General features: G+C 35.5%; 4 protein-coding genes across 4 annotated transcripts; 2 read left to right on the top strand and 2 right to left on the bottom strand.

Moving 5' to 3' along the window:
* The first annotated feature begins 405 nt into the window (after positions 1-405).
* On the top strand, positions 406-1,582 carry LOC146164529 (small nuclear ribonucleoprotein F). Its single transcript, XM_083383169.1, has one exon. It carries the CDS (start codon positions 472-474, stop codon positions 733-735), a length of 264 nt encoding a protein of 87 aa, XP_083239295.1. The 5' UTR covers positions 406-471; the 3' UTR covers positions 736-1,582.
* LOC146164528 (nitric oxide synthase-interacting protein-like) lies at positions 1,573-4,627 on the top strand. Its single transcript, XM_083383168.1, has 6 exons — positions 1,573-1,713; positions 1,857-1,969; positions 2,149-2,321; positions 2,559-2,674; positions 2,766-2,873; positions 3,241-4,627. Exons 1-6 carry the CDS (start codon positions 1,591-1,593, stop codon positions 3,493-3,495), a joined length of 888 nt encoding a protein of 295 aa, XP_083239294.1. The 5' UTR covers positions 1,573-1,590; the 3' UTR covers positions 3,496-4,627.
* A 485-nt stretch (positions 4,628-5,112) lies between these two features.
* LOC146164527 (uncharacterized) lies at positions 5,113-13,754 on the bottom strand. Its single transcript, XM_083380750.1, has 5 exons — positions 13,709-13,754; positions 8,778-9,018; positions 7,347-7,508; positions 6,626-6,838; positions 5,113-5,506 (listed from the first exon to the last, which is right to left on the bottom strand). The coding sequence occupies exons 1-5, from the start codon at positions 13,752-13,754 to the stop codon at positions 5,113-5,115; spliced, it is 1,056 nt and encodes a 351-aa protein (XP_083236876.1).
* A 2,701-nt stretch (positions 13,755-16,455) lies between these two features.
* On the bottom strand, positions 16,456-23,724 carry LOC146164526 (MOB kinase activator 3C-like). The gene is made up of 6 exons (XM_083380580.1): positions 23,569-23,724; positions 21,247-21,380; positions 20,590-20,752; positions 19,728-19,831; positions 18,424-18,522; positions 16,456-17,422 (listed from the first exon to the last, which is right to left on the bottom strand). Exons 1-6 carry the CDS (start codon positions 23,705-23,707, stop codon positions 17,390-17,392), a joined length of 672 nt encoding a protein of 223 aa, XP_083236706.1. The 5' UTR covers positions 23,708-23,724; the 3' UTR covers positions 16,456-17,389.
* Between the last annotated feature and the right edge of the window lie 1,035 nt (positions 23,725-24,759).

The following is a 24,759-nucleotide window of genomic DNA, read 5'->3' as shown; positions in this document are numbered from 1 at the left end:
ATTGAAGAACAAACACAAAATAATTGAAATTTTAAACGACGGTGACGATTATCATTTCGGAAGTACATAGTCGTTCGTAATGGAAAAGAAAATAACAAACTAATCAATGGTGCAGTTGCACTGTGACACAGTTCTTACAACGGGGCATTCCCAGCAAATACGTTTGACAGTCGTTTGTAGACTGGTTATATTTCAACGTTGTTCAAGATTTGGATTATAAAAAGAAAGTACATATTACACTACCGTTAGCTATACCATCATATTAATCTAAGATAAGGTAAAGTTTTTTTTTAAGAACGCCCTTGTTATACAGCTTTTGGTTTTATAAAATTGCTAAATATTTTCACTAGGTGTCGTGTTGGCCGACTGAGAAAAAGCGCTAATGTTTACAACGAAGCCCTTTCCTTTTGAAGAAGACAAACGTGGTTTGAGTAACAGCGATTTTGAAAAACTAAGAAAAAACTATCCAACATGACGACTCTGCCGATGAACCCGAAGCCATTTTTAAATGCGCTTACCGGAAAGCCTGTTTTGGTGAAGTTGAAGTGGGGAATGGAGTACAAAGGGTACCTTGTATCAGTTGACGGATATATGAATATGCAGCTGGCGAACACTGAGGAATATGTAGAAGGGGCTCTATCTGGCCATCTTGGCGAAGTGTTAATAAGATGCAACAATGTCCTCTACATCAAAGGTGTTGAAGAAGAAGACGAGGATGGTGAAATGAAAGAATAACACACTTATTGTCCGCCAATAAACTTTGTGTGTTTGTGAACGTGGAATACCCTGACAAATAGGGTTGTCAAGAGAAAACGAGGATATTTTTCTTTTGATATAGCATCGTATCTTTTTATGATCGTTGAAAAAACATTTTGTTATGTTAAAAAAATTTCAACAAAGCGAGTGTGAAACTTTTTAGCTAAGTGCAGTTTGGTTGTGTTATATTAGTAGGTTAAAATGTTTACTTTTCCCCATACTCTTCTAAAACATTTTGATTTAATGTTGAAAACATTATTTGCCATGAAATTTCGTTGGTTAGTGGTTTTGTGCATTTGTAGGCTGTTTAAGTACATGGCAAACCACAAAAAAGTTTTGCTTTGCTAATCTTATATTCATTTCCTAAATAAACAGTTAGGGAATGAGGTTACAACAAAATAGAGTAAAACACAAAATGTCAAACTGGACAGTGACTTTTTTTAGAGAATGTTGTTTGGGTTTCTATGATAGGATATTCACATGTAATTAAGGTGGAGGCTATTTGCCCTCTCTGTTCAGGTACCAATATATTCATTACTGATTTTAGTTTTATTTTGATTCTGTTGGTGGTATTATTAAACTTTAATGTTCATGTTTTTCATTTCCACAAATTATACCTGATTACATTTTTAAATACCCTGGTAAAGTGCCTATTATCTATTTGGCTAGCTGGTTCATTCAGTAGGCACTTACCTACTCACCCATTAGTGATTATACTTATATTTACACTACTTGGTTAGCCTGGTAATTAGCCTCTTACTAATTAAAGCTGTTTAAACACTATTTGTTTTCACTGCCTTGTTTAATCATACTAGTTCTTAATAGATTTTAATTATGACACGACATGGTAAAAATGCTACTGCCAGCGCTGTTTATTCTTATCATGAGAGAAAGAAAGATACTGAACAATCAACTTATGGAACTCAGGCAGCACGCCTGGGAAAAGATTCCGTCAAGGTAACTGCTTGTTTATATTGATAGTACTGTTAATTCCTGCCCCCATAATATATATTATAGCAAGTATGTTTTCCTCTTTTTATTGTGATATGGTGTACTAATATTTCAGTATGGAATGTCAGACAAAATGTATTATTTTACAGGACTTTGATGCTTGTTGCCTGACACTACAGCTTTGTCGAAACCCAGTGATAACCCCTCATGGGTATTTATATGAGAAAGAAGTGATTTTGGAATACATCATTCACCAAAAAAGGTATATATAACTTTTCTGATAATTGTTTACATAAGGAGAAAAAGGAATAGTTATGTGTATGGCCATTTCAACTAATTCTTGTGGCCTGATCGGTACAACAGCTATACATTTCTCAATCACAAGTTAGTGGTATTTTTTGTAAATATAATATTTTGAAATATTGAAGTCTCTTGTTACAGAGCAATGGCAAAACAGGCAAAGGCTTATGAAAAGCAGAAAAAGAAAGAAGAAAGTGAACTCAAGGAATTGGCAGAGGCTGAAACTAGAGGAAAAATAGCAAAATTTGTAAAAACTGAAAATGCAATCATTAGCAAATCCATTGACGCCTTTAAAGATGTTGGAAAGCCTAAAGGTTCAAATTTATAATGTGCCTTGCTTATTGTGCTGTAAAATTTATATCAATGAATTACTAATAGCTTATTATTATAGCATTTATTAAATTTGATTTAGCAAACATATTTTGTTTCTTGTTTTTTTAACAAAAATAACCACCAACAAAGAATTTTATAAAAGTGCTTCTATATGTTTAATATAGTGTTTTTATTATCTGGTGAATAGCTTTAATTTAAAAATATTATTTTATTAACAGATGTTCCAAGTTGCAGTAATATGGTTAATGGAAAAAACAAGAATCTTCCCAGCTTCTGGATTCCTTCGCTTACCCCCGAGGCTGACAAAACTAAAGTGGCTAAACCAGAAACAAAGGTAAGTGTTGTTTGTGCAACTATTTGTAAATAAGAATTTAGGTATGTTACAAATGTTTGTTAAATTAGGCAAATAAAGATTTACTTTTAAGGTATATTGCCCGATGAGCAAAAAGCCTTTGAAACTGAAAGACCTTATTCCAGTGAAGTTTACCCCAATTTCCGACCAAGATAAGAAAACATCAACAATTGCGAAACAGGTAAACATTTTTGGTTGGCGTATAGCATCATCTTATTTCAGCCAAGAATATATCAATATTAACTAAAAAAAAATAACAAATACATTTCAAGTGCAATTAAAAGTGGCTCTTCTTGGATATTAAAACGTGCTTGTCATTTTAATGCATTGCCACGCTCTATTTTGACAATTGTATTCGTGAAATTTAATCAAAAGCTTCTGTTAGGCAGACTTTCTACCTAATCATATAGGTAGGTCAAAAGAGTAAGTGAAAGCAGTTCTGTAAAAACATTAAGACGCGCTTTCCACGAATACCAGACTTTCCAAGTGTAAAAACATCTTTAAATCTATATTCCACTTTTCATCGACACGTCTGTTTGATTCACCAGGCACGTTGGATGTGCGCTGTGACGCACGACACCCTTGGCAATTTCGTTCCCTGCGCCGTCCTTAGGCCTACCGGGGACGTGGTGACCACCGAGTGCATTGATAAGGTAATCCGTAAGAACGGAATGCAACACCCGGTCACCGGCGAAAAGCTCAAGGAGAGCGACATCATTCCTCTAGTGAGAGGTGGAACCGGGTTCGCGAGCACGAACCAGGACCTGGACGCCAAATCCTACAGGCCTGTTCTGATGGTCTGACGCGTTTTATAAGCTGTTCAGTTTTGTACAGTCGACTCCATGTACAGTGGGGTGTCGGCTTACAGTTACCTATTTTGATTAGATGGGATTCGGTTATGGCTGGAATCGCCCTTACACAAGTGTTCTTGTCACTGGAATATTGCTCGTGGAATTTTCCCGCTTTATTATTATAAATAAGGAGCCCAACTTCTGCAGAAAAACAAACTCTAGTGACCTAGTCAGATTCCGGCGCTGACTGTACATTGTTATATTACAACTAATTTACATAACTAAAATAGGATGGATGATTTACGCCGATTCACTCATTGGGTTGTCATATAACTCCCCACCCCCCTACAAAATGTGTTTGGAGAATATTCCACCATATACTATACTACCATATACGGTTTCCAATTTAGCACTGCGCACGTGGTAGTAGGTACTCTGGTAGTCTTACGTAGACTTACTCGAGGTCCTAGTTCGACACCCAACTGAATGAACGGACTACGTCGGGTCCAACTCTGCAGCCCTGATCATAACTACTAGTTACGATTGCCTTGACATTTGAGGTTGATGTTTGATATAAAACTTGTGTAGACTTCTTAATGCTGCACTTAACGAGCTATAACCATGTAAAAGAAATATTTTAAATCGCCGCTAAAGCGGTATATTTTGCCAATCTTGGCACAAACGCTTTGTGAGTTGCCATTCAAAAAATCTTGTAAATACTAAATAGCCTTCAACTAGAAATTTTGATATCGTTCTGGTTGTTTACCGTGCGAATGCGGGATGAACTAGACCGCATTGCATTTGTTCTGTACTTGGATTAAGCAACCGTGATTTATGACGATGAATGAAATCTTGACCAAATGTATTTTACATTTGTGCAAACACTGTGATGTAATAAAACATGCCATAGTGATCTGAAAAAACAACTTTTTCTTAAGTCTCTGTAGGCTATACACTTGGGAGTTAATGTTATGTGTACGTTATGTGTTTAAAAAGTACCGTATATACTATATATAGTAAAACATTTTTTTTAATATTTGTTTTTGTGCTTGACTAATACAATTCGAAACATATCTAGTGATTCAATGTCTTTGAAAACATAAAGTTTGTTTGAAAAGCCTTAAATGCATTACATTTGTTTCGTCTCTCTTTCTAGATTTAACGATACAACCACGTGAAATACATTTTTTTTATTTTGCGGCAGGTAAATAAAACGCGGGTGTAATGCATTTTCCTCCAGTATCATAACAGAAGTAATACAAGTGCATAATTGGTTGCTTCGGCGTCACTCACTGTTCTCTATTATTAAGTACAAATTCTCGTTTTGCACCCACGCGCAATATACTGTATAAGCGAATAATGCGTTAAATGCGTAGCAATAGGTTTTGCATTTAGCTTTCAGTAGACAGTGAACATAACTTCCGGCTGATTAAGGTTAGCATTGAACACAACAGAATGCCTTGATTTGACTTCGTCCAAAATAGTTCTGTAAAATGGATAACAGAGAACTGTCAGCCGGTTGAAAATATATTGCGCCAGGTTTCTGTTTGGCAGAAGATTAAAGTCTCCCTATAATTCAACAGCGAATCCGTGATGATGTGCAATAACCGGTCGTCTTGTCAATGCGTATCACCTCTGTCTAGCCACCACCGCCGAGACGACTATCGCATTGAGCAGCAGTAGCGCCTCATGTGGCGATACAATAGCGCTCGAGCTTCCGCCCGGTGACGCTGCCGTGGTCTTGCCTGGAGGCACGAACTGCTTTTGCGCGTTGGGATTGAGACGCCGCTCCTCTTTCACCTTCACGAGCTGCGGTTTGACGTCAGACGATGTTTGGCCACCAAACGTCACCTGATCGATGGACGGCCAATCGGAAACCACCGCCGCGCTGTTCGCAACGCATTCCGACGCTATTCCGGTTCTCGCGTAGCCCGGGGAGCGTCGCTGAGCGGTGCGCTGATGGCATGGAAGCACCGCACCGGGCAACCTCTTAGACTTCCAAACGCAGAAGGGATTCCAGCACCTGTTGAGAATTGAAGCGGCAATAAGATTACTGTTTTCTGCCAACAAATCATCACACACTTGACCAATTGCCAGGCATAAAAAAGCGGTTTTGTATTTCAAATTGGAAGAGTGTGATGATTTTTTTTAAAGAAAATAGAATTCTGTTAGTGGTGTCGCCTGGGGTATGAGCTACGATTTGGTAAACCTACACTAAAACGTATCCATACGCCATACGGGTTTAACAAACTGTCATGAACTCCAACGTTTCTCGAATTTTCCCATAGCTTTAATGTTAAATCGTTTTGTGACAAAAAAGTTGGAAGAGTTTTTCTTATCGATTTCAGATCGATGTGAGATGACCCACGACGGTTTGGCTCGATTGACTGGGGTTTTAAACAATCCCATGTTAAAGCATCCCTGTCATTACCACATATTGTATGCGTCCTACAAAGGAAATTCCCTAGAGATCCATTTACCCTTCCGACGTCAGCGTTAACTGTCAGCCGCCCGGATTCCGAAATTTATTTATTGGCGTTGTTTGACGTCGCTTAAATTAGGAAGGAATCGATGCGTCCGAAAAACAGTTGTAATACCCGTAACAGTTTGAAACGCTATATAGACAATACTCTTTATTGGTGGGGGCTACATTGCTTACATTGGTATTTTACTTTATCAGATGAGCAATTATTCAGCACGCCAGTTTACACGTGAAGATTTTAGATATGCCCTTTCTATTTACCTTCTATTTTGAGCAAAAAAGTGAGTCTGTCTGATTCAATACGCAGTGACTCTATTAACGTGGTACAAACGAATGATTTTAAACAAATGTACAAATGCTATGTTAATTCAGCTATAGCCATAATTAGCGTTGACGGAAAGCAGTTTAATTAGGCCTACTTAAGATTGTTATTTTACTATTTTTAAACTATGGTTTTTAGATAGTGTTTAATGTTAATTAACATATTGAATTTATTCTTTGGGTGAAACGCTGCGTTGTATGGCAAATAAAGTGTTTCCTACATTTGCCATCTTGATGCCGTAACTTGGTGAACGACTTCAGTTAACGCTAGTCGCGGCATCTCCAATCTGTCAAAAAGCAGACATAACAAAGTTTGTGACATTGCACTTGAAATTTTACCTGTACAACTGTCTGGTGACGTCCAGCATGACTTTAAGGAACTTGGGGTAGTTACAAAGTCGATCCTGAACTTGATCGAAGCACTTTCTGGCTTGAGCGTACTCCGCACACGCGTTAGGATGGTTCAAGTTGTTTCTAAAGATGGCGTGAAACCGCTTTAAGCATTTGCTTGCCTCTTCGCTGTACCGCGGCGAGCAGTAGTTAATAGGCTGTCTGCAAATTATATGTTTAATTACATATATATATTTAATTAAAAGAAATAAGTTTCCAAAAAGGCTTTTATACAACCCAAAAAAGGGTAGGCGTGGTAATGTAATAAAGGCCCATTCTTTTGGTTTACGTTGTTGGGAATTGGAAATTAAAGAAAAACAATAGGATAAAAAAACTGTTTTTTGCAAAAGTTCTGATTTATGCTGAGCTGTTGTGTGGAGTATGTCCTAATAATAATTAAAAAATTACCACAAATTTTAAACTATTGGAAGGTTAAGTACCACCTTTTGCTTTTGAAAGGCCAGCGACAGAATGTCATATTAAAATCCTCATAAAATTGCCAAATTACTCTAGGGTTAATTGCCCACTGATTAAGAAGCAGGATACGTTAAAAATTGTGGTAACGCAATAAGATTTCGATAACTATGATCACTTGATCACGATATAAGTAATAGCATGCAGTAAACAGTTGAATAACACAACGCAGATATTTTCATCTTTATTTGCTTACCCCACGCCAGGTAAGGACAAAGTTCCTCCGTTGCAATATGTCGACTCCGAGTTCTGCACCAATTGGTTGTCAGCCATGTTTGGTCTTTGTGTGAACTGGCCAGAAGTATTGCAACTTGCCCATTTCCGGCTAACGCACTTCTGTAGCAACTGGTAAAGGGTTCTGTAGACACAAATCCATACTTTAATCGAGATGTTGCTGACAGATATCAATGTCCAAAATAAAAATTGTGGTTGTACCTTTCGGCCGACAACATTAGCAGCAATTACAATCTATAGCGTTTAAATCCATTTTTTGGATTTTTTTTTGTACTTCTAAATGGTTTTGAAAAGGTATTGTTGGTGGTAATTCACAACACATGGAATTTATCTTGCATCGCTTAGCTTAACGAAAAACCTTACTTTGCTTTACAGGCTATTAAAGTTTTTGTGATATTTATAACTTATGGTAAAACATATACCCTTTTAGAGAAGCATACAGCCTGCTGCCAACACACAGCGCGTATGAGAAAATTACTATTTGGCTTAAGCCTTGAATTATATATGAAATCGTTAGTCATAGTGATTCTCGTTGCCTTGAAAAGTGATTTTTCGGTTGGTTATGTCCATTGAATATGATCATTCTTTTGATAAAGTGACAACACATAGTGGCGAAGATGAACGAGTTGTCACATAAAGGGCTTTAAGAATGATACCCTAAAATTATCTGGTATACTTTTGCACCCCAATGATTTTGTGGATCACATGTAGTAACTTGGTAATCAATAACATGGATACAAATGCCAAAAGCCTAATCTTGCATTGGATTGCCTGCCCTATAACATATAAACAAATAGGTCATATAGTGGCAAATGGATATGAGGTTTGGTATTCTTGGTTTTAAAGGTTAAAATCATTAAATGCCGATTTGCCGCGCTCGATCGTTTGGTAGCTGTGTTTGTACCAACATTATTTTAAAGTACCTACTTTGGGCGAAGCTAAAATGAGATTTATAAAATCTTTGTTATTTAGGAAAGTTTTTTATGTTTTTTCAGGCCCAAATGCTTGCTTAGAGTTTGCATTATCAACTTTCCTACTATTTTCCTGCCGCGGCACACCGGATGCGGAACACTGGTCTAAAGCAGTGTTTCTTAAACAGGTGAATGGTTCACCCCAGGGTGAATAACATTTTTGCAGGGGTGAACCGTCAGAAATGGATTATAGCTTGCGAGCAGGGCGGATATTCCGGATGCTGTTATATATAGACCAGATAGTTTTATCATACAATAAGACAAGGGTGAAAGAAATCTGGATATGGATGCTAGGGGTGAACAAAACTAAACAAGTTTAAGAAGCACTGTTCCACAGCATACGCAGCTAAAAAATGTTTGGGCTTCCCTAGGCTAATCGAAACCAGATTAAAAATACAAATAACAAGAAACCATAGACTCACGAGCAGCTCTTGCAGCTCTCCTCCACCAGGTGCCGGAAAAATAGCGACTCGCACTGCTGCGACGCTTCCATGATCTCGATGTAGGTGCAAGATCCGTAGCGTACCCCACTTAACGCATCGGGGCTGATCTGGAACTCGGCTTGGCGGCGCAACGTGAATCGTGGCTGCTCGGCCGCCGCGGAATCTTTCATTGCGGGCTGCGGCGACCACCGCTGTCCGTGGCTGGTTTCGAAGTTGAACGCTGAAAATCAAAATAGACACGCGTGTACAGTCGTTATTGGAGGCACTTATAGCACTTTTTGGCAATGCGATACACGCAGAAAAGTTTTACGTGCTGTCAGAACCTTACGACACTTGTACTATATAAATGCTGTTTAACACATCACAACTTCTTGTGGACGTTAGCACACGTTTTTTTCCTATGTTATCAAAAAAAAACGAACAGTAAAAACTTAAAAAATGCTTCTTATGTGCTTTTATGACGTAACAATTGATACATTTATACGACTGGTCACTGGTGTAAATGTTATATTAACACAACTGAAGTTACTCCTGTACTGCAACCAGGGCCAGATTAACCAATAGGCTAATAAGGCTATAGCCTTAGGCCCTGGAAAAATTCGGACCTCAATTTTTTAAGTTTAAATTTTTGTAAGCTGATAGCGATACAGATCTAGTACCAGTACAGTACAGTTTTTGCTTAGAAACGAATGACTGAGTCGATTCAATATGTGCATTGTGTGTGAGTAGATAAATAAATCGTTTCATTTATGTTGTAAACGAGTTAAGAACTATCTACGTTCCGTGCTATAACTTTTAAGGGGATAGCAGGCAATTTTTCTGCTTTAGGTATTGTGGCTTTTTAGGTCTTATTGTGTGTTCCCGGTTAAACTTCACTATGTATGTGTTTTTACTATTTTTTGTAGCTTCGTTTGCAAAATTATAGGCCCTTCCCAGGTAATTAGCCTTAGGCCTACAGTACTCTTAATCCGGCCCTGACTGCAACAGTACTTTTTGAAATGCGGCGATACACGCAAAAAGTTCAACGTGTTCTCAGAACCTTACGCAACTTGTGCTTTGTAAATGCTGTTCAGAACATCACATCTTTTTGTGGACGTTAGCACACGTTTTTATTTTCCTATGTTATTAAACGTAGCGGACAGTAAAAGTTAAAAAAAATGCTAAAATACTTCTATGTTGAGTTTATGTACAACCGTCAACCAACCTCTCAAATTGATTTGCATGTAAAACACATGTACTGTAAATGTGTCATTTTAAAGATGCCAATTTAAAACATTTCGACGTTTGTATGTGTAGGCCGCCTGGCCGTATAATGTATAACTAGTCCAATTGAATTTTTAAGTCCAATTAAATTATGAAATTTTGAAAGTTGGCTCCCTTACGTTTTCCATACTAAAAGGAATATAGTAATCACGTTCTTCATCTAAACATTTTTTTGACTATTTAAATCTAAAAAATAGATAAGGCCTGTTTAGTGATGTCCACGAACACTGGCCAAAATTTATTTGGGAAAACGGCAGTCCTTTTTTAGGCAGAACTTCTAAAATACACTTTGCAACAGAGCAGTAAGGCAAAAAAGATCATGATGGATCGTATATTGATAAAATAAAGTATTAACATGAAAATTTCAATTGAAGCGTCAAACCGCACTATCGTCATACACCGCACTATCATACATAAAAACGGGCCACGGCAAACTATGTGTTCTCGTAAATTAATTTTAAACGAGAATCAAAGCGCCTCCCGCGGGCCCCGGTCCATATCAGGAAAAAATCGCGGTCGCCTGCCGTAATTCGGTTTTGTGATTAAACACGCCGAGATCCGCCAGACGTCTCGCCCATCAATTAAAAGAAACAACGGACGGATCGATCCTAATCGCATGTTGCGCGCTCGCTCGAAAGCAAGTTGCGATTTGATTTGAGGGAAAATGTTGCGACCCTCCCCCGCGGGAATTTCGCATCATTTCGCCGACAAACATCGCCCGTCGCGCAAGGGCTCGTTTGTACGGACCCTGATTAAATCGGACGGGTTACGCTGCCATAACATATTGCCCCCGACAAGCACTGTGCCTCGGCCAATTAGGAGAGACATTTCGGTAAAGGGGAACGCAGGAGGCCGACGGCGCTTTTTGTTTGACGACGGTATCAAGGAAATTGCACTGTTTGTGTGCAATCAAACAGGTCACGCAACGTCTTTAATATGCAACTCTTACTCAACGTGGCAAAATTTAATCATCGCGAACATTTTTTTGCACAACAAGTTTAAAAAAATAAACGCTTTGCCAAAACGATTGGCCTTATTTATTTCTGTTATGTGGATCGCAACTTTAGGGTTGGCTTACAATGACAGTATTATTAACCAACCCCATCGTGGTAGTACTGGGGGCGCATTTAAAAAGGGAGGTCATATGTTTAAGAAAAAATAACTTGTTAAATTGCAAATACGTAAAAGCGTTTGTTTCTACATTTTGAACTAGTAGTAACCGGTTAAAAACAGTGGTTCACAACATTTTGTTCGTCGGGGCTTCTTTTCAGTTTTTAAAACCAACGCGGCCACCCAATTTTGGTAGGCCCTAAATTACATATTAATCAAATTACAATTATATACAATTTGGCAAAATGTTTTACATTTCTAGACAAACTGTATGAAAGTTTGGACAGAATGTACGGATTAACCCCTTAACCATGCAACAAAGTTACGGTTTAAGTTTATTTATGTTATAACTCACAACGACCTTTAAATAAAAATATGTTGTGCTTTTATGACGTAACAATGGTTACATACACGCCTGTCGCCTGGTTAGTGAAGTAAACGCTATAAACACAACTAAAGCTTGCTCCTTCTATACCGCTTAGTTTTAGTTTACTTGTTGGTTTTTCTTTTCAATTTTCGTATAAAATTAGTAAATGGCGACGCCTCACACAACCTTTTGCGATCCCCAGATTAGGAAACACTGCGTTGAATGTTTGGGCCCGTCGCATTATGTTATACGATAAACTTTTGCGAGTTTTACAAGTGGTTTGCCTCGTCATGGGCGCATTAATCGAATTTATACTGTGCCACTTGTAGTAACCGCGTGAATCGACCGATAGATCTTGTGCGTCACCGGCTCCCACCGATCAACTTGCCACACGCGCCTTGTGGTAAGCTGCACCAGAACATACAAGCCAATGCACTTTCCTATACAGGAATCGTTACAAACCCAGAAAAAAACAAACAAGAATACCAAACTTAAGTATACGCCAGAGACCCGTGTCGGAGGTTTACCGAGCCGATGTTTCAGACAAAAAGTACATATTCCGCTCTGATACAAAATTACGTCATTACTCATTACTATGGTCAAATAACAAAATGACAAAATTTGAAAAGTAACAAGGCAATGTTTACCAGTTTTTTTAAACCTTATAAAGCTTATTTTTTTGGTTGTTGATTTAACATTTTTTTGAAGGTTTCGAAACCTTTTTAATTCATGCGTTGGATTATAATATGGCTGACATGCATAAGGTATATTGTTTGCGGATCCCGCGACCGTAGGCCTACTTATCGGTTTATGCAAACACTTACTGCTACTTATCATTCAGTACCGCCTATAAACTAATATTAACGGACATTGCTAATACTAACAAGTTTATGATATTGGAAAAGCTTTTGTATAAATATGATTTCCGGACCCATTTATATTTTGTTTATAGCACTCTCTATAATAATAGTTTTGGTCCGGTCGGGTTGACTGATACTTGACATATTTTCCGATACCGATACACAACATTTTGACAAAAAGTATCGCGATCTGATCTGACTCCAAATGACGTCATTATAATGCTCAAACAAGCAAAATGGATAAAATTGAAACTTACAAAGATATTTTTTAGGTTGTTAGGCCACATTTTGTTTTAGCGTTACGACGTTTAGTTACGTTCAGATCTTAACCTATTCTTTTTTCAATATATTTACCAAAAAGTTGAAATAAAAGCGGTTGATAGCAAAACATGACTGAAATACCATTATATTTTGTTTCCGATCCGATATTATTGGACATCCATAAACCCGACTTACCTAAAGAAGCAGATAGAATGACGACATACACTCTTAACTTCAAGAACATTGCGGCAAGTTGATGTTGTCAAATTGGCTATATAGTTTATCCTGTTAAAAAAGTAACAAGTTATTTCTTTAATTAAAAAAATTGTTAATATGATAAACTATGCGGTCCAATATAATTTTTGCGGACAGAAACCGAATTTAGGATCAGATTTGTCTAAATATAAACAAGGCGGCATATTTTAAATATCGTGAAATTAATTTGTTTAACCCAAGTCATAGGTATCGACTGTCTGTAGTTTTATCCGTCCTTTCTGTGCCGTTTTATTTAAACAAAAAAGGTATTTCGCAAAACAACACATGATCTTTTGTAACAGCTTAAGAGCACACTTTGTCCTGTTTAACACAAGTGATAACGATTGGTGTGCGTTACTTCCGGCTTTGAAAGCCCAGTGTGTGCCTAATGCAAATTCTCTCTTTACGGGCAGCATTCGATTACCGGCGACATATAGGCATTTCGTTGATTCAATCGCATGCATTTTTAATGTATTTGAGGATTTACGGGCGTCTGCGGGTATTGCTGACGAAAGGCGACTTACATGGTGTACCGTCATAAATACGTCAACATGCCAATTAACGGGGTAGCTAAATCACCGGCCTCTGTTTTAAAAATTTGTTATTCTGTTCACTTAACGAAAGAGTCATTTTTCGATGTCGTAAACTGCAATTTGTAATAAGGCGGCAGACTGTAGGCTACATCTTTGCCCTGCTATAAACTGTTTAAAACGTATATGATCTAAAACCATCGGAAAAAGACCTAAATTTCCGTAATGAGATTCAAAAACATTTTAAATAACCCCAAATCTCACCCCTAACTTCATCACTAATTCCAACCATTTCAACCTCAACCCCCATTCTAACTTCCTTCATTACCCAACCTTAACTCCAGACAGGGTTAAACAGTCCGGTGACAAAACAGTGGCTCACAAACGTCGACGCCAAAACGGCCGATGTCATACCGGTGGTCCCAATCGTCCCATAACCCAGGGGTTCCCAAATAATTTTATTTGTTTGCATAACTGACAACATCAATTGGATGGATGGCATTGCCTCTGTTTGCATAAATCATTAATTCTCGGAGTTATTTGTGAAAGGCAAACTAGTAAGTCAGAGTCCACCGAAAGTCCGGACCATTATTATTCAGAATGGCAATAAGAATATATTATTACATCATAGACGAGGAAAACAAGAATTTTTCGTAAACAACTTTTCACTACATACTGGATAGCAAAAGCTTTCATAATCATTAGGTTGTGAATAACTGCGGGAACTAACTTTGAAAGGCTACTTACTGTACAACGTATATGTGTAACTTTTTGATTTCTTGTCATATCGCCACAGACGAGTGCAGTCGTCGCGGACCACCAAGGGTCCGCGGACCACAGTTTGGGAAACCCTGTTATAGCCTGTTCCCACAGTTTTAGGTTTTATCTAGGCCTTTTAGTTGTTATACCAAATAACTTACATTTTTAGATCGTTGTACTGCATGCTTATTTGGGTTATGTCTAATGCCGTAATATTATGGTATTATAGATAATTTCGCTTTAGATATTATTGCTTTATAGGTCTGATTGCGTGTCTCCGTGATACAACGTAAACGTGAAATCAAGAAATTGGCTAGTTACGTTACGCATGCTGTTCTTCGTTTTTACGACACTTTTCGTCACGTTTTTAACATATTTTCGCCACACATTGTAAGACTTTTTTTTATAGATTCCAATGATACGATTTAAAAAATATAAACGACCAAGTCTTAATTGATAACGATTTCCAATGATAACAATTTAAAAAAATCTCAAATTGACAGCAAACTTTTAAAAATATTTATAGATTAAAATACGTTAAATCTAAAATTAGAACAAAACAAATCTACAAAGTCCTATTGAAAAAACCTCATTTCTATAAAGAATACATGTGGTATAATATTTTGAATCTTAGCCTGTCTTATCAAAACTTGCAAAAACTTCTATCAATGCTTACAAATCATTTTCGAATTACGCTCATTAGCAACGTTCTATGAAAACCTCCACTCGAGAGTGTTTGCGAAAACTTAATTGCCATGCGCTGTTACATAGCAGCGTAAGAAAATGCCGCTCCCCTGGGATGCTTTTTCTCTTTTCTTTCCATCTTGCATGTCGTTCGATAACGGAAGCGGATGGTAAAACAGATTCCTCCATTCAATACGACATGGATGGCTGGACAAGCTTAAACTCACAGGACCCTCTGGTAATCGATTGTGAGAAATTTGCGCCGTTTTAGGCAGAGATAAGACTGCGGGGGGTTCGTAAACACCGAGAAATTTTGCTTCGTACAGTTAAAACGAATTCAACAAAGTTTAGTGGTTCATACTCAAAAGTTTCATTTGTCGTGTGAAAAGTAGCAAAACGAAAAGAGATCTCTAATCTGGTACCAATCACTGCAAAAGTTGCCACTGATAGAGGTCTGACCTGACCATATATAGAATTCATTGTCTTTTCCTTCATTTAGTTGAGACCAAAGGCAGTGTAATTCTCCTTCATATATGTTTTTAGCATAACATTTGTCGTGTAAATCCGTTTATACATGGGGTCCATTGGGCAAGAAATCTGTAGCAAGAGATTTTTCTGAGTCACCAACCAACTGACTTATCGCTTTACAATGTTCATACGACCATTGTTTGACGTGACTTTTTTTTATAGGATTTTTTATTCATTTAAGGACACAGCAAAACGAATGCGACAGTAAAGGGGCGAGATAAAATACATGTTAGAAAGCTACGATTTAGCAGGTATAGGCATTACAAGACAGCCAGGGATTCGGGATTACTTGAACCTGGCTTTAAAAGAGCCCTGTTCACTTGCAGAAAGTCATTCATTTTATTATTCTTAGTAAGCGATTTCTGGACCGATTTGACCACATTGAAGAACATATTTAAATTCGGAACAGATTCGGCGTATTTACAACGGTAAATAACAAAACGTGCACACAACAACGGAAAGAGATTGTTTGTGAATAGAGTTTTGACCGAAGAGTCATATGGTGTGGTCATGAACTGACGACATCTAGCGGTAAGGGAACAGCTATAAAGGTTTGATTAGCTGCATTTTGGATTGTTGGTATTCATATGTATTTGTTCGACACAATAGAACTGCGTATATCGGATAACATTCCCTAATGATATAAGAAATGTACAATGCAATACAAAAAGGAACGTAACTATAATTTAAAATGTAAAGCCAATTTTAAACCTTAGGAAAACTTCTAAATATTACACATTGTTGGCGAAAATAAGACGTTTTGGGTAAAACATCTAGGATATATTTAATGATCTCTTGTACGAAATTGCCAGTAAAATTTGGCGTAGGATATATTTTAGAAAAAAATGTATCTAGTTTACAATAAAGGATTTTGTAAAACTCTTGTTATTGAGAAAGTTACTATTGTTCGTGCACATACCTTGTCCAACCTGTTTCACAATTGATGCGTTGCGGATGGTGTGTCATCAACGCGTTCGTTTGCGTATTGGTGTGTGTTTGCCTGTCAACACCCCACGTTTGCAATCTAAGCATCACGCAGGTATTTCGCGGATTTTATTGAAATTAGCTTTATTTACACTTCGTACGTTGCGCTGCACAATGATGAACGAGAAAGACCGCAAAATAAGAAACATGGAAAGAAAAACTTAATCTCAAGCGGTTTAGCGAACAAATTTACTTAAAAGTCCACTGGGTTTGGTGACCAAACGGGGTTTCAAAATCCAAAAAATAAAAGCTTTTGATCATTCATATTTTCTAATGGAATATTAACACGATGTTAACGATAAAATGTTTTTCTCTAAACAAACGGGAATCCCTATAAGGCAACGTATTTTTAGAAAACGTGTATTAAAATACAAAGATAATTGATAAAGAATGGTGAATTATATAGAGATATAGACACTTAAACACAAGTGAATTAGTACAGTGAAGTCTTAGTAACTTTCTAATACAACGTCAAAAAAAAAATTCACCGCAAAACAACACGAAATTAAAATGGTGCCTAAGACGTGGTTATTGGAACGTGGGCTCGGGTGTTCTGTTTGTCGCGAAAATCTAAACGATTATAAATGCAGCACTATATGATTGATAAGGCACGGCAATATTGTTTATGAGGATTGTGATAATTTCACAATGTTCATACATGTAACAACATTCGGCTAGTATAAAAAAGCTTGTGAAAGACGAACAATTTTTGAGAATTAAAAAAATAAAAACATTGATTCGCTCCTAGCGGTCGGCAATATACAATAGCAGAACAAGTTGAAAAGTGGAGCAATGCAGTTTATTGCGCAATATATGCTCAAACATAAACGATCAGCAACACCATTGATAACATACATGCTTTTCCACTGAGACACTGTTTTACAAAATTGGCTCGTTCGGCTTGTTGGTGAGCACTCCGCGCAATTTGTTTTATATGTTGCTGCGTAATTGTGCCAGGGAATGATCGCATCAAGTGTGCCGGGTTGCATCTTACTGATGACAAATTGTCTGTTGCATTTCTTTCTGCAATGAGGAAATGGACAGACAATCACGAAACATTACTCAAACCAAAATTTCCCAAGTACAAAATTGGAAGTTGTTTTGAAAATTAAAAAGATCAAAAACCACCTCATTACAAATTTATTTTAATTAATGACAATGACATAAAAACTATACACACTGACACAAATTTGTCGCGTGATACAAAATGAGGGGCTTAACTAGACTAGAGCAAAGAAAGACAAATGGAATTCAATAATATTTGCAATAAGAGTGACTCTATAATTATACGCACGTGTGATGTATGGAAGTATTTAGATGGTAAATATTTAATGTTAAAGCTGTTTAAAAGTAAATGAAATGTTGAGTACATGTAACGACATATGAACGTATCTCTGAAACTATATGCAACGCTATCCCGCTGTATATACTTTATATTAAAAACGGAGATCATAAACAAACAAGTAACTATCACAAGCAAACGGATCTAAAGCAGCGATGCTTGTGAAAATCCTGCAAACAGTCAAAGTTAGATGCGGGGGTACTGAAAAACTTTCGTAGGACCATGACAAATGATTTGGTAAAATTAATGTATGTCACCTACTTTAAAACTCGTAAATAACATGTTTAGCAGGGTGGACTTTTAAAGTGGTAAAATTGGTTGTCGAATTTATTGCTAATAACTGCAAATAAGCAGTGTTTCTAGAAAATTTGCCAAAATAAAGAAAATGTGAAACAGTCCAGCCCACAAGCTGACACAGTATATTTATGTCCTGCGTTTGCAATGTTTTAATGTGGTAAACACAGTAACCGGGCCTGAACAAGGTTTAATTTTTATGTGTGCACCTTTTGCTTAAAACAGTTAAGTGGACTTAATGTACAATTTTCACTCAGCGCACCGGCAATATTAAACTTGGGTATTAAACACCAGATATATTAAACCTTTATCTTCTACTTTCAACAATAAATGTACTTCAGAGATAAAAGGAAAAATCAACACATAATATGAGAAAAAGTATGCTCACCAAAGGTTCTAGCTCTCTCTTGTCAACAAGGTTAAAGTACTTGACGAAGTAGAAAAAATGTTTGTAGCAGGCATTGATATGGGCTTCAGCACCCATGCTCTGTGAAGAATAAGGTAATGTTTGTATTTTACCCATTTTATATTTAACCTTGTTTTCATGGTATAAAAAAACAAATTAAAGTACAGTGGGGTGGGTGAATTCGTTTTTATTTTTGAATATGCATTTGTCCCACTTTTCTATGCACAAATAAACATGAATGATGGGATTCAGTGGGTCACAATTGCCAGGGTTTAGTTTGCTTGGTCTAATTCATGGTGAGTTTGTGATCTAGTACAATAAAATGGTTAAATGAAAAGGGGGTAGTTTATTTAAATTGACAACAAGGAATGTTTTTTCTTCCTGTGAATTATTCAAGCAAATATGTGTAAAAGCTTGCCAATGCCCAAATACAATTTTGTCTTGCCATATGATCTTACAGTTTAGGACTTTAATTTAGTACAATGGACACTTGCACTATTTTATTGTTCTTCTAATTAGGGCAAAGTGATAAAAGGCCAAATGAGACAGGTGTGTTATGATGGGTTGTAAGCGTGTAAAGCTTTATTTAGGCAAATTTTATTATGATGCATATTTTCATTAAACTTTACAGGTACCCATGTTTTTATGCCTACACAAGTACTAAAATATCTATCTTAAAATATATATGCTTCACCTGTAAAAAATATTCTACATTTAAAGCATCCACAATACAAGATTAAAGATTATATGTTTTTATAAAGGAGGTTTGAAATAACTACATGCAAAGTACTTTCATTTTTGTTAAATAGGAAGTGTGTGGAGTCGTGCAATGCTTGTGCATTAACAAAGATACTCTTTGCTAATTAATTAGGAACTTGCGTCATGGACGTCAATCAAATGTTAACCGTAATTTCGCATGGCTAGTTCAGATCACACACATTGAAACCCAAAAGCAAGAATTTTGGCCAAACAACTAATTTACAATACTAAACATGGCAATTGTCCTGTTCTGTCATGTACAATCAGCCTAGAAACACGTTTTATACACAGTCATGTGGTTACATAGTGCGTTTATTTTATGTTAAAAAATTAAAGAGCATACATGATGTTATTAGGAATAGAGCCCATCATATAATTACTTCTCTATATCCTTAGATTAAAATAAAATCAAGCCAAACTTTGTGCTTGACAAAAATAGTTTAGGTCGGACGCATTATTGGTGCATTGCCAATAAAGTAAATAATAATAGCGAAGAGGAAGTAATTTATTGGGGTAGAGACACTTACATGAACACGGTCAAAATGATGAATGTACACATGCACAAACACACGATGAAGTCGTGTCAAGATCTTCTTACATGTCCCTTGAAACGACTTGGGAAATGGGGTTCCTGTTATTCAAAGGTGCAAGCAGGTTTCCATTTGGTTTAATCAGAACATGTAAACACCATTTATTATCAATAAAAACAATGGCTCTTACTAAATCCAGGAAGGATTAGCCATACTGTCTGATTTTCCTTTAAATTTGACAGTTTATTTTTTAATGAACACTGATTTCCCAATTTAGAAAAGCAAAATATTACTTAAAAAAAAGCGAAAAATATTAAAAACATCAAAATATTCCCAAAAAGTGGTGCTTGTGAAAAGCTCTACAGATGTGTTTTAACAGTGTGTTCTGGCAATAAACTGTTTGATGAATATCTGATTCAACATATGGCAAAGCATTCTTCAACATTCAATGTATGTGTTATGATATTTCTTGTATTCATATTTTATGACACAAACATTAAATTCACACAATACATATGACTTGTATATATAATTGTAGAAATAAAACACCTGTTCTTTTGGCAAACAATATGTTTGACCAACTTCTTGAGTTTACCAGCCGGCAAAATATTACCAAAAAGGTTTACAGTTCAAACAAATAGTTCTTAATTTTAACAAACAAATATATATTCTAAACCAAAATATTTCAAATCTTTAATTTAAATATATACCAAACTTAAATTACACAACATAACATTTATGTTCACTTATGCCTTAAACAATGTCCCCCAATTTATTCTAAAACCAATATCAACTTTAATACACTGGTTTAGCACATATTCATGCATATGGTAAAAGCTATCTATATCACCACACTTACCAACTTTTGTAGGGAAAACAGACTCGTCATTTATTAACTGTTCTATCCATTGCATTAGTTCAGCAACATAATCTGATGCCGGTAAGTTAGTTGGTTTCTTATATTTATTGTTGTCCTGCCATCTGTATTCATACTTAGGACCACCCGACATAATAGGGCAGGACTGTAAACAACAAAAAGATAAATCAGATGTCATACGAATCACTTTAACAAAATTACCACTTGAACTATAAAACATGAAGATTTTCTTCCAAAATTTTATAAAATGTACAAATCAAAAAGCCAAGTGAATACAACAATGCCAAGATAAAAATATTGTATTTTGAATGACACTGAACTGAATTGTTGAATATTCGAGAGAATTATTTTACCATTAAAACACTCACTGCATTTCATGAACATAATTTACTAATTTGATTTACCAAATAATCAAAGATTAAATTTTGTCTTAATTCAATTTTCAATTGGGTAAAAATAAATTAATAAAAATTGAATAAACTGTTTAAAGGTAATATTTTGTAGTTAAATAAATATATTGGAGATTAAAAAGAACAAGTCTTAAGTTGTACCAAAGCAACAGTCACACTGCTTATATGACTCATAGAGTAAATGCGTCATAACTTTTTACTTCCTGTCCAGCATCAAATTAAATCCAACCTCGCATGTGCAGAAATCTGCCACTGTTCCATAGATCAGGTTAATACGATTGAAAAAATCAACAACATGTACAGCAATCCAATCATTAATATCTTCTCCTTCAGGTAAGACAACAATGTTTTTCAAATCCAATCCTGTATATTTAAAGCACAAAATATTTTACTAAAGATTTACATACTTAATTCAGTTAAGTTATCATTACATGGTTGTCATTGAAACAAAATTTGCACTCAACAGTTACGCAAACACTTGCCAAAAATATTGGCAGGCCATTCGCAAACTTCTGTCCTACAAAACTGTTTTTTTATATTTAACTTGTCTTACTATTTAGGTGCGATATACATTTCTAAAGCTATAAATCAGCGCGTTTATTTAAACGCATGGATGGACAAATGGAATGTAGTTACGTGCTCAACACTAACCATCATATTTTATCAAAAATTCTACTGGCCGCAAGTAAACAAGTTTATCTGACTTGCTTACAAACTTACAATAAGTAAGCCATACCGGGCAAAATCCCAACCCTGTTACTATATTTTTTTGGATTTTCAGAAAATTAAGCACAAAGTGGTACAAGTTTTGAAGGCAAAAGTGAAAATATAGTTATTTACACATTTGGTAAAGCCATGATTCAAAAGAAAACACATCCCGTGATCAAATTACTTTTTTGCTTGTTGTGTATATTAATTGTTACATACATAGACAGTGCCTTGTTTTTCACAGGGTTTCTCAAGCTTCTCTCCTAATTTAACGTTACAAAATGCCCACTAAACAGGTAATTTTGTATGCGGAGTAAAATATATTTAAGTTAACTATCTATAGGTTAAGTCATAATAAGGATAATTTAAAACAAAAATAACTTTCTTTAAAAGACAAAGATCAAGTTGCTAGATTTGAATCCATTAAACTACATTTCACAATAATAATATTATTGCTGAAAGTGTAAAGTTTGGCAGAAAAAACATTGAGAGTTGGATTAGACATAACTAAATTGTATATATCAAAATGATTAATGTTTGCCAAATGATTATTTTATGATGGTGTAGTGGCGGGATGTTTAAAGTAGAATCCTAGAGGATTCTAGAACTTTAGGTTTCAAATTTAGAATATTAAATCCAGAATATAATATTGAATCCTAGTATATTTTTATTAAATTATTTTTTGTTTGAGTGGAGGGATTAATCTTAATATAGTCACAGCAATAAATCGCAAAACAATTTTCTAACATGTGTATGTGACAGTAATATAAAATATTCTCACAAATGTTTAACAAGCAGTTGTCTAAACTGTAATACATGTCCAGGTTGTTGCCAAAACCTATTTTTTGCCAATATAGTGACTAGTGAGTGCAATGCAACACAACACAATGAATTATTTTAAGCTCCTCAGAAATTCGGTCCTGTTTTTTAAAAAACATTGTTGTGTGTAAGTAACTCTGTAGCGCGTTTTGTCTGAAGGCCAGCATGTTTTACGACGGAATATTACTTTTGCAACTTAACACAGTTAAGGAAATTGTAAACTCTGCACCTGGCATTACATGAAAGTTGCTCGCCCAATAACCCTTAAATGAAACTTAATTGTTAGACAAAATCTATCGCGAGACACTAATTAATGGGCCACCACCCCCGAAAAAAACGCTGACACTTCACTACAAGGCTACATTTAAAGCAAGCACTACAAACTTGGTATGTACAATTAGGAACAACCATCGTCGGTAAATTATTAAATTATATTGGTTCCAATTACCCAAAATATACAGCAGAATTGGATACAGATCCATTGGGATTCGAATCCAAGGATTCAATATTCTACTTTTAACATCCCTAGTGTTGTGCCAATAATGCCGCAACAATATTTAACAATTCCTGTAACAGATCATGAAGATAAACAAAAACTTTATATCGGCCTAATTTTAGCTAGGTTTATCAAAATATGTATTAGCCTTTGGGCACAATAAATTACAAATCTTTACATAAACAGTTTTAATGATTCTTACTACATGTAAGATAAGTTAATAAGCTAATAAGCACCTAAATTTTATTTTTAAATTTTATATGATTATCCAACACTGAAATAACACACCTTATTCATGAAATATATATTTCATGTAAATATATAAAAAAATGTTGGAGTTATTTTTGTAAACCAACAATACAAATCAAGTTTTTATAACAGTTAATTTTTTAATATTTTAAAAATCAAGTATAATAGATGTTAGCCATGGTTGTGAGCTTATTATAGGTATGAAACAAAAACAACAACCAACAAAACTATAAATTATACAAAATATAAACAAATTTAGTTAACATTAGGAAGAGGTACCTGATCTTAAACTAGCTTGTGCTTTTTTGTGAAGCTCAAACTTCACAGTACCAGGGTCGAACCGCTTCTTTGGTCTGAAAGTTCTTTCCTTGTTAAACACTGATTTCAGATTTAGGTGACTTTTTTGACTTTTTGACATTTTTCCCGATTAAATTAAACTCTACAAATGAAAAAATGCGGTTTATAAAAGGCATCCAAGTACCTTCATTCTAATATTTACAGTAACTCATTTTAAGAGTGTCTTCTCTGATTTTAATAATTACATATCAATTATCACCTGTTTTTAACATTGAGGAACATTGGTAACTAATCAAACTAAAAACCTGGCTTGGGATTGACATTTTTATACAATTAGTTGAATTTCCAGCCGATTGAATATACAATATTGCACATATCTGAAAACTGCATAAATCATAAATGATTGAAAAAGCTGCAGTGTGTTTTATAGTTGGCAGAATTATAAGTTTGAATTGTGTTTTGATCAGAAATTGACAATTTTTATAAAATACTATTAGTTTTGGTTTAGGTTCAGTTTTTTTGGTTTATTCATTACAATAATGAAAGTTTGGTAAACAGCCGAGCCGGCAAATAGCCTCTTCCTTAAATATATGTAATTGCAGGAATCATAGTTGCCATTTTTTTTCTAACAGTAAACATCTAGAATTACAAAAAATTAAATCTAGGGCGCTGGTCTAAAGTCTTACCATTTTTTTTACTGTAATGAAATGAGCTGTTAAAACTGAAATTACAGGAAATAAATAAAATGAGGTAATAAATATAATAATAATACTTGACCTACTTAGACCCAAAAAATAACTTCCACCCTAACCCAACTAATGTTAGCAATATAAACCACCGGACAAAATAGTGGTAGGATTCTTCTGCAACGACGATACGAGTTGTCAGACTTGAAATTGTAATAAATAAATAAATATGGGACATTAAATACAATAGTAATACTTGAACCACCCTAACCCAAATGCTTACTCGCACAATACCCAAATAATGTCAGCAATAGAACCACCCGAACAAAAATGTGGTAGGATTTTAGACCAGAGCCAAATGTTCTATGCAACAGAAAATCTTGTAACCAACTAACGCATCAAGTAGAATTCTCATTGAAACTTTATATGTCATTAAAATGTATTGATTTTTATTATATTTCAAAAATTGTTTTGTTTTGATGCTGCT

The sequence above is a fragment of the Ascidiella aspersa genome, chromosome 2, assembly GCF_963924565.1.
Source record: "Ascidiella aspersa chromosome 2, kaAscAspe10.2, whole genome shotgun sequence".
NCBI classification, from domain to species: Eukaryota; Metazoa; Chordata; class Ascidiacea; order Phlebobranchia; family Ascidiidae; genus Ascidiella; species Ascidiella aspersa.
Note: the sequence above shows the minus strand (reverse complement) of the source record. Positions and strands in the feature narration are given on the sequence as shown.

Coding starts and splice junctions, on each gene's coding strand:
- LOC146164529 (XM_083383169.1), top strand. CDS start 472: ATGACGACTCTGCCGATGAACCCGAAGCCATTTTTAAATGCGCTTACC.
- LOC146164528 (XM_083383168.1), top strand. CDS start 1,591: ATGACACGACATGGTAAAAATGCTACTGCCAGCGCTGTTTATTCTTAT. Junction 2,322..2,558: donor AGATGTTGGAAAGCCTAAAG/GTTCAAATTTAT, acceptor TTTTATTAACAG/ATGTTCCAAGTTGCAGTAAT. Junction 2,675..2,765: donor TGGCTAAACCAGAAACAAAG/GTAAGTGTTGTT, acceptor TTTACTTTTAAG/GTATATTGCCCGATGAGCAA.
- LOC146164527 (XM_083380750.1), bottom strand. CDS start 13,754: ATGGGGGTTGAGGTTGAAATGGTTGGAATTAGTGATGAAGTTAGGG. Junction 9,019..13,708: donor AATTAGTGATGAAGTTAGGG/GTGAGATTTGGG, acceptor TTTGATTTTCAG/CGTTCAACTTCGAAACCAGC. Junction 7,509..8,777: donor GAGAGCTGCAAGAGCTGCTC/GTGAGTCTATGG, acceptor TTGTGTCTACAG/AACCCTTTACCAGTTGCTAC.
- LOC146164526 (XM_083380580.1), bottom strand. CDS start 23,707: ATGTCAAAAAGTCAAAAAAGTCACCTAAATCTGAAATCAGTGTTTAAC. Junction 21,381..23,568: donor ACAAGCTAGTTTAAGATCAG/GTACCTCTTCCT, acceptor TTAAATATACAG/GATTGGATTTGAAAAACATT. Junction 18,523..19,727: donor ATCATTTTGACCGTGTTCAT/GTAAGTGTCTCT, acceptor TATTCTTCACAG/AGCATGGGTGCTGAAGCCCA.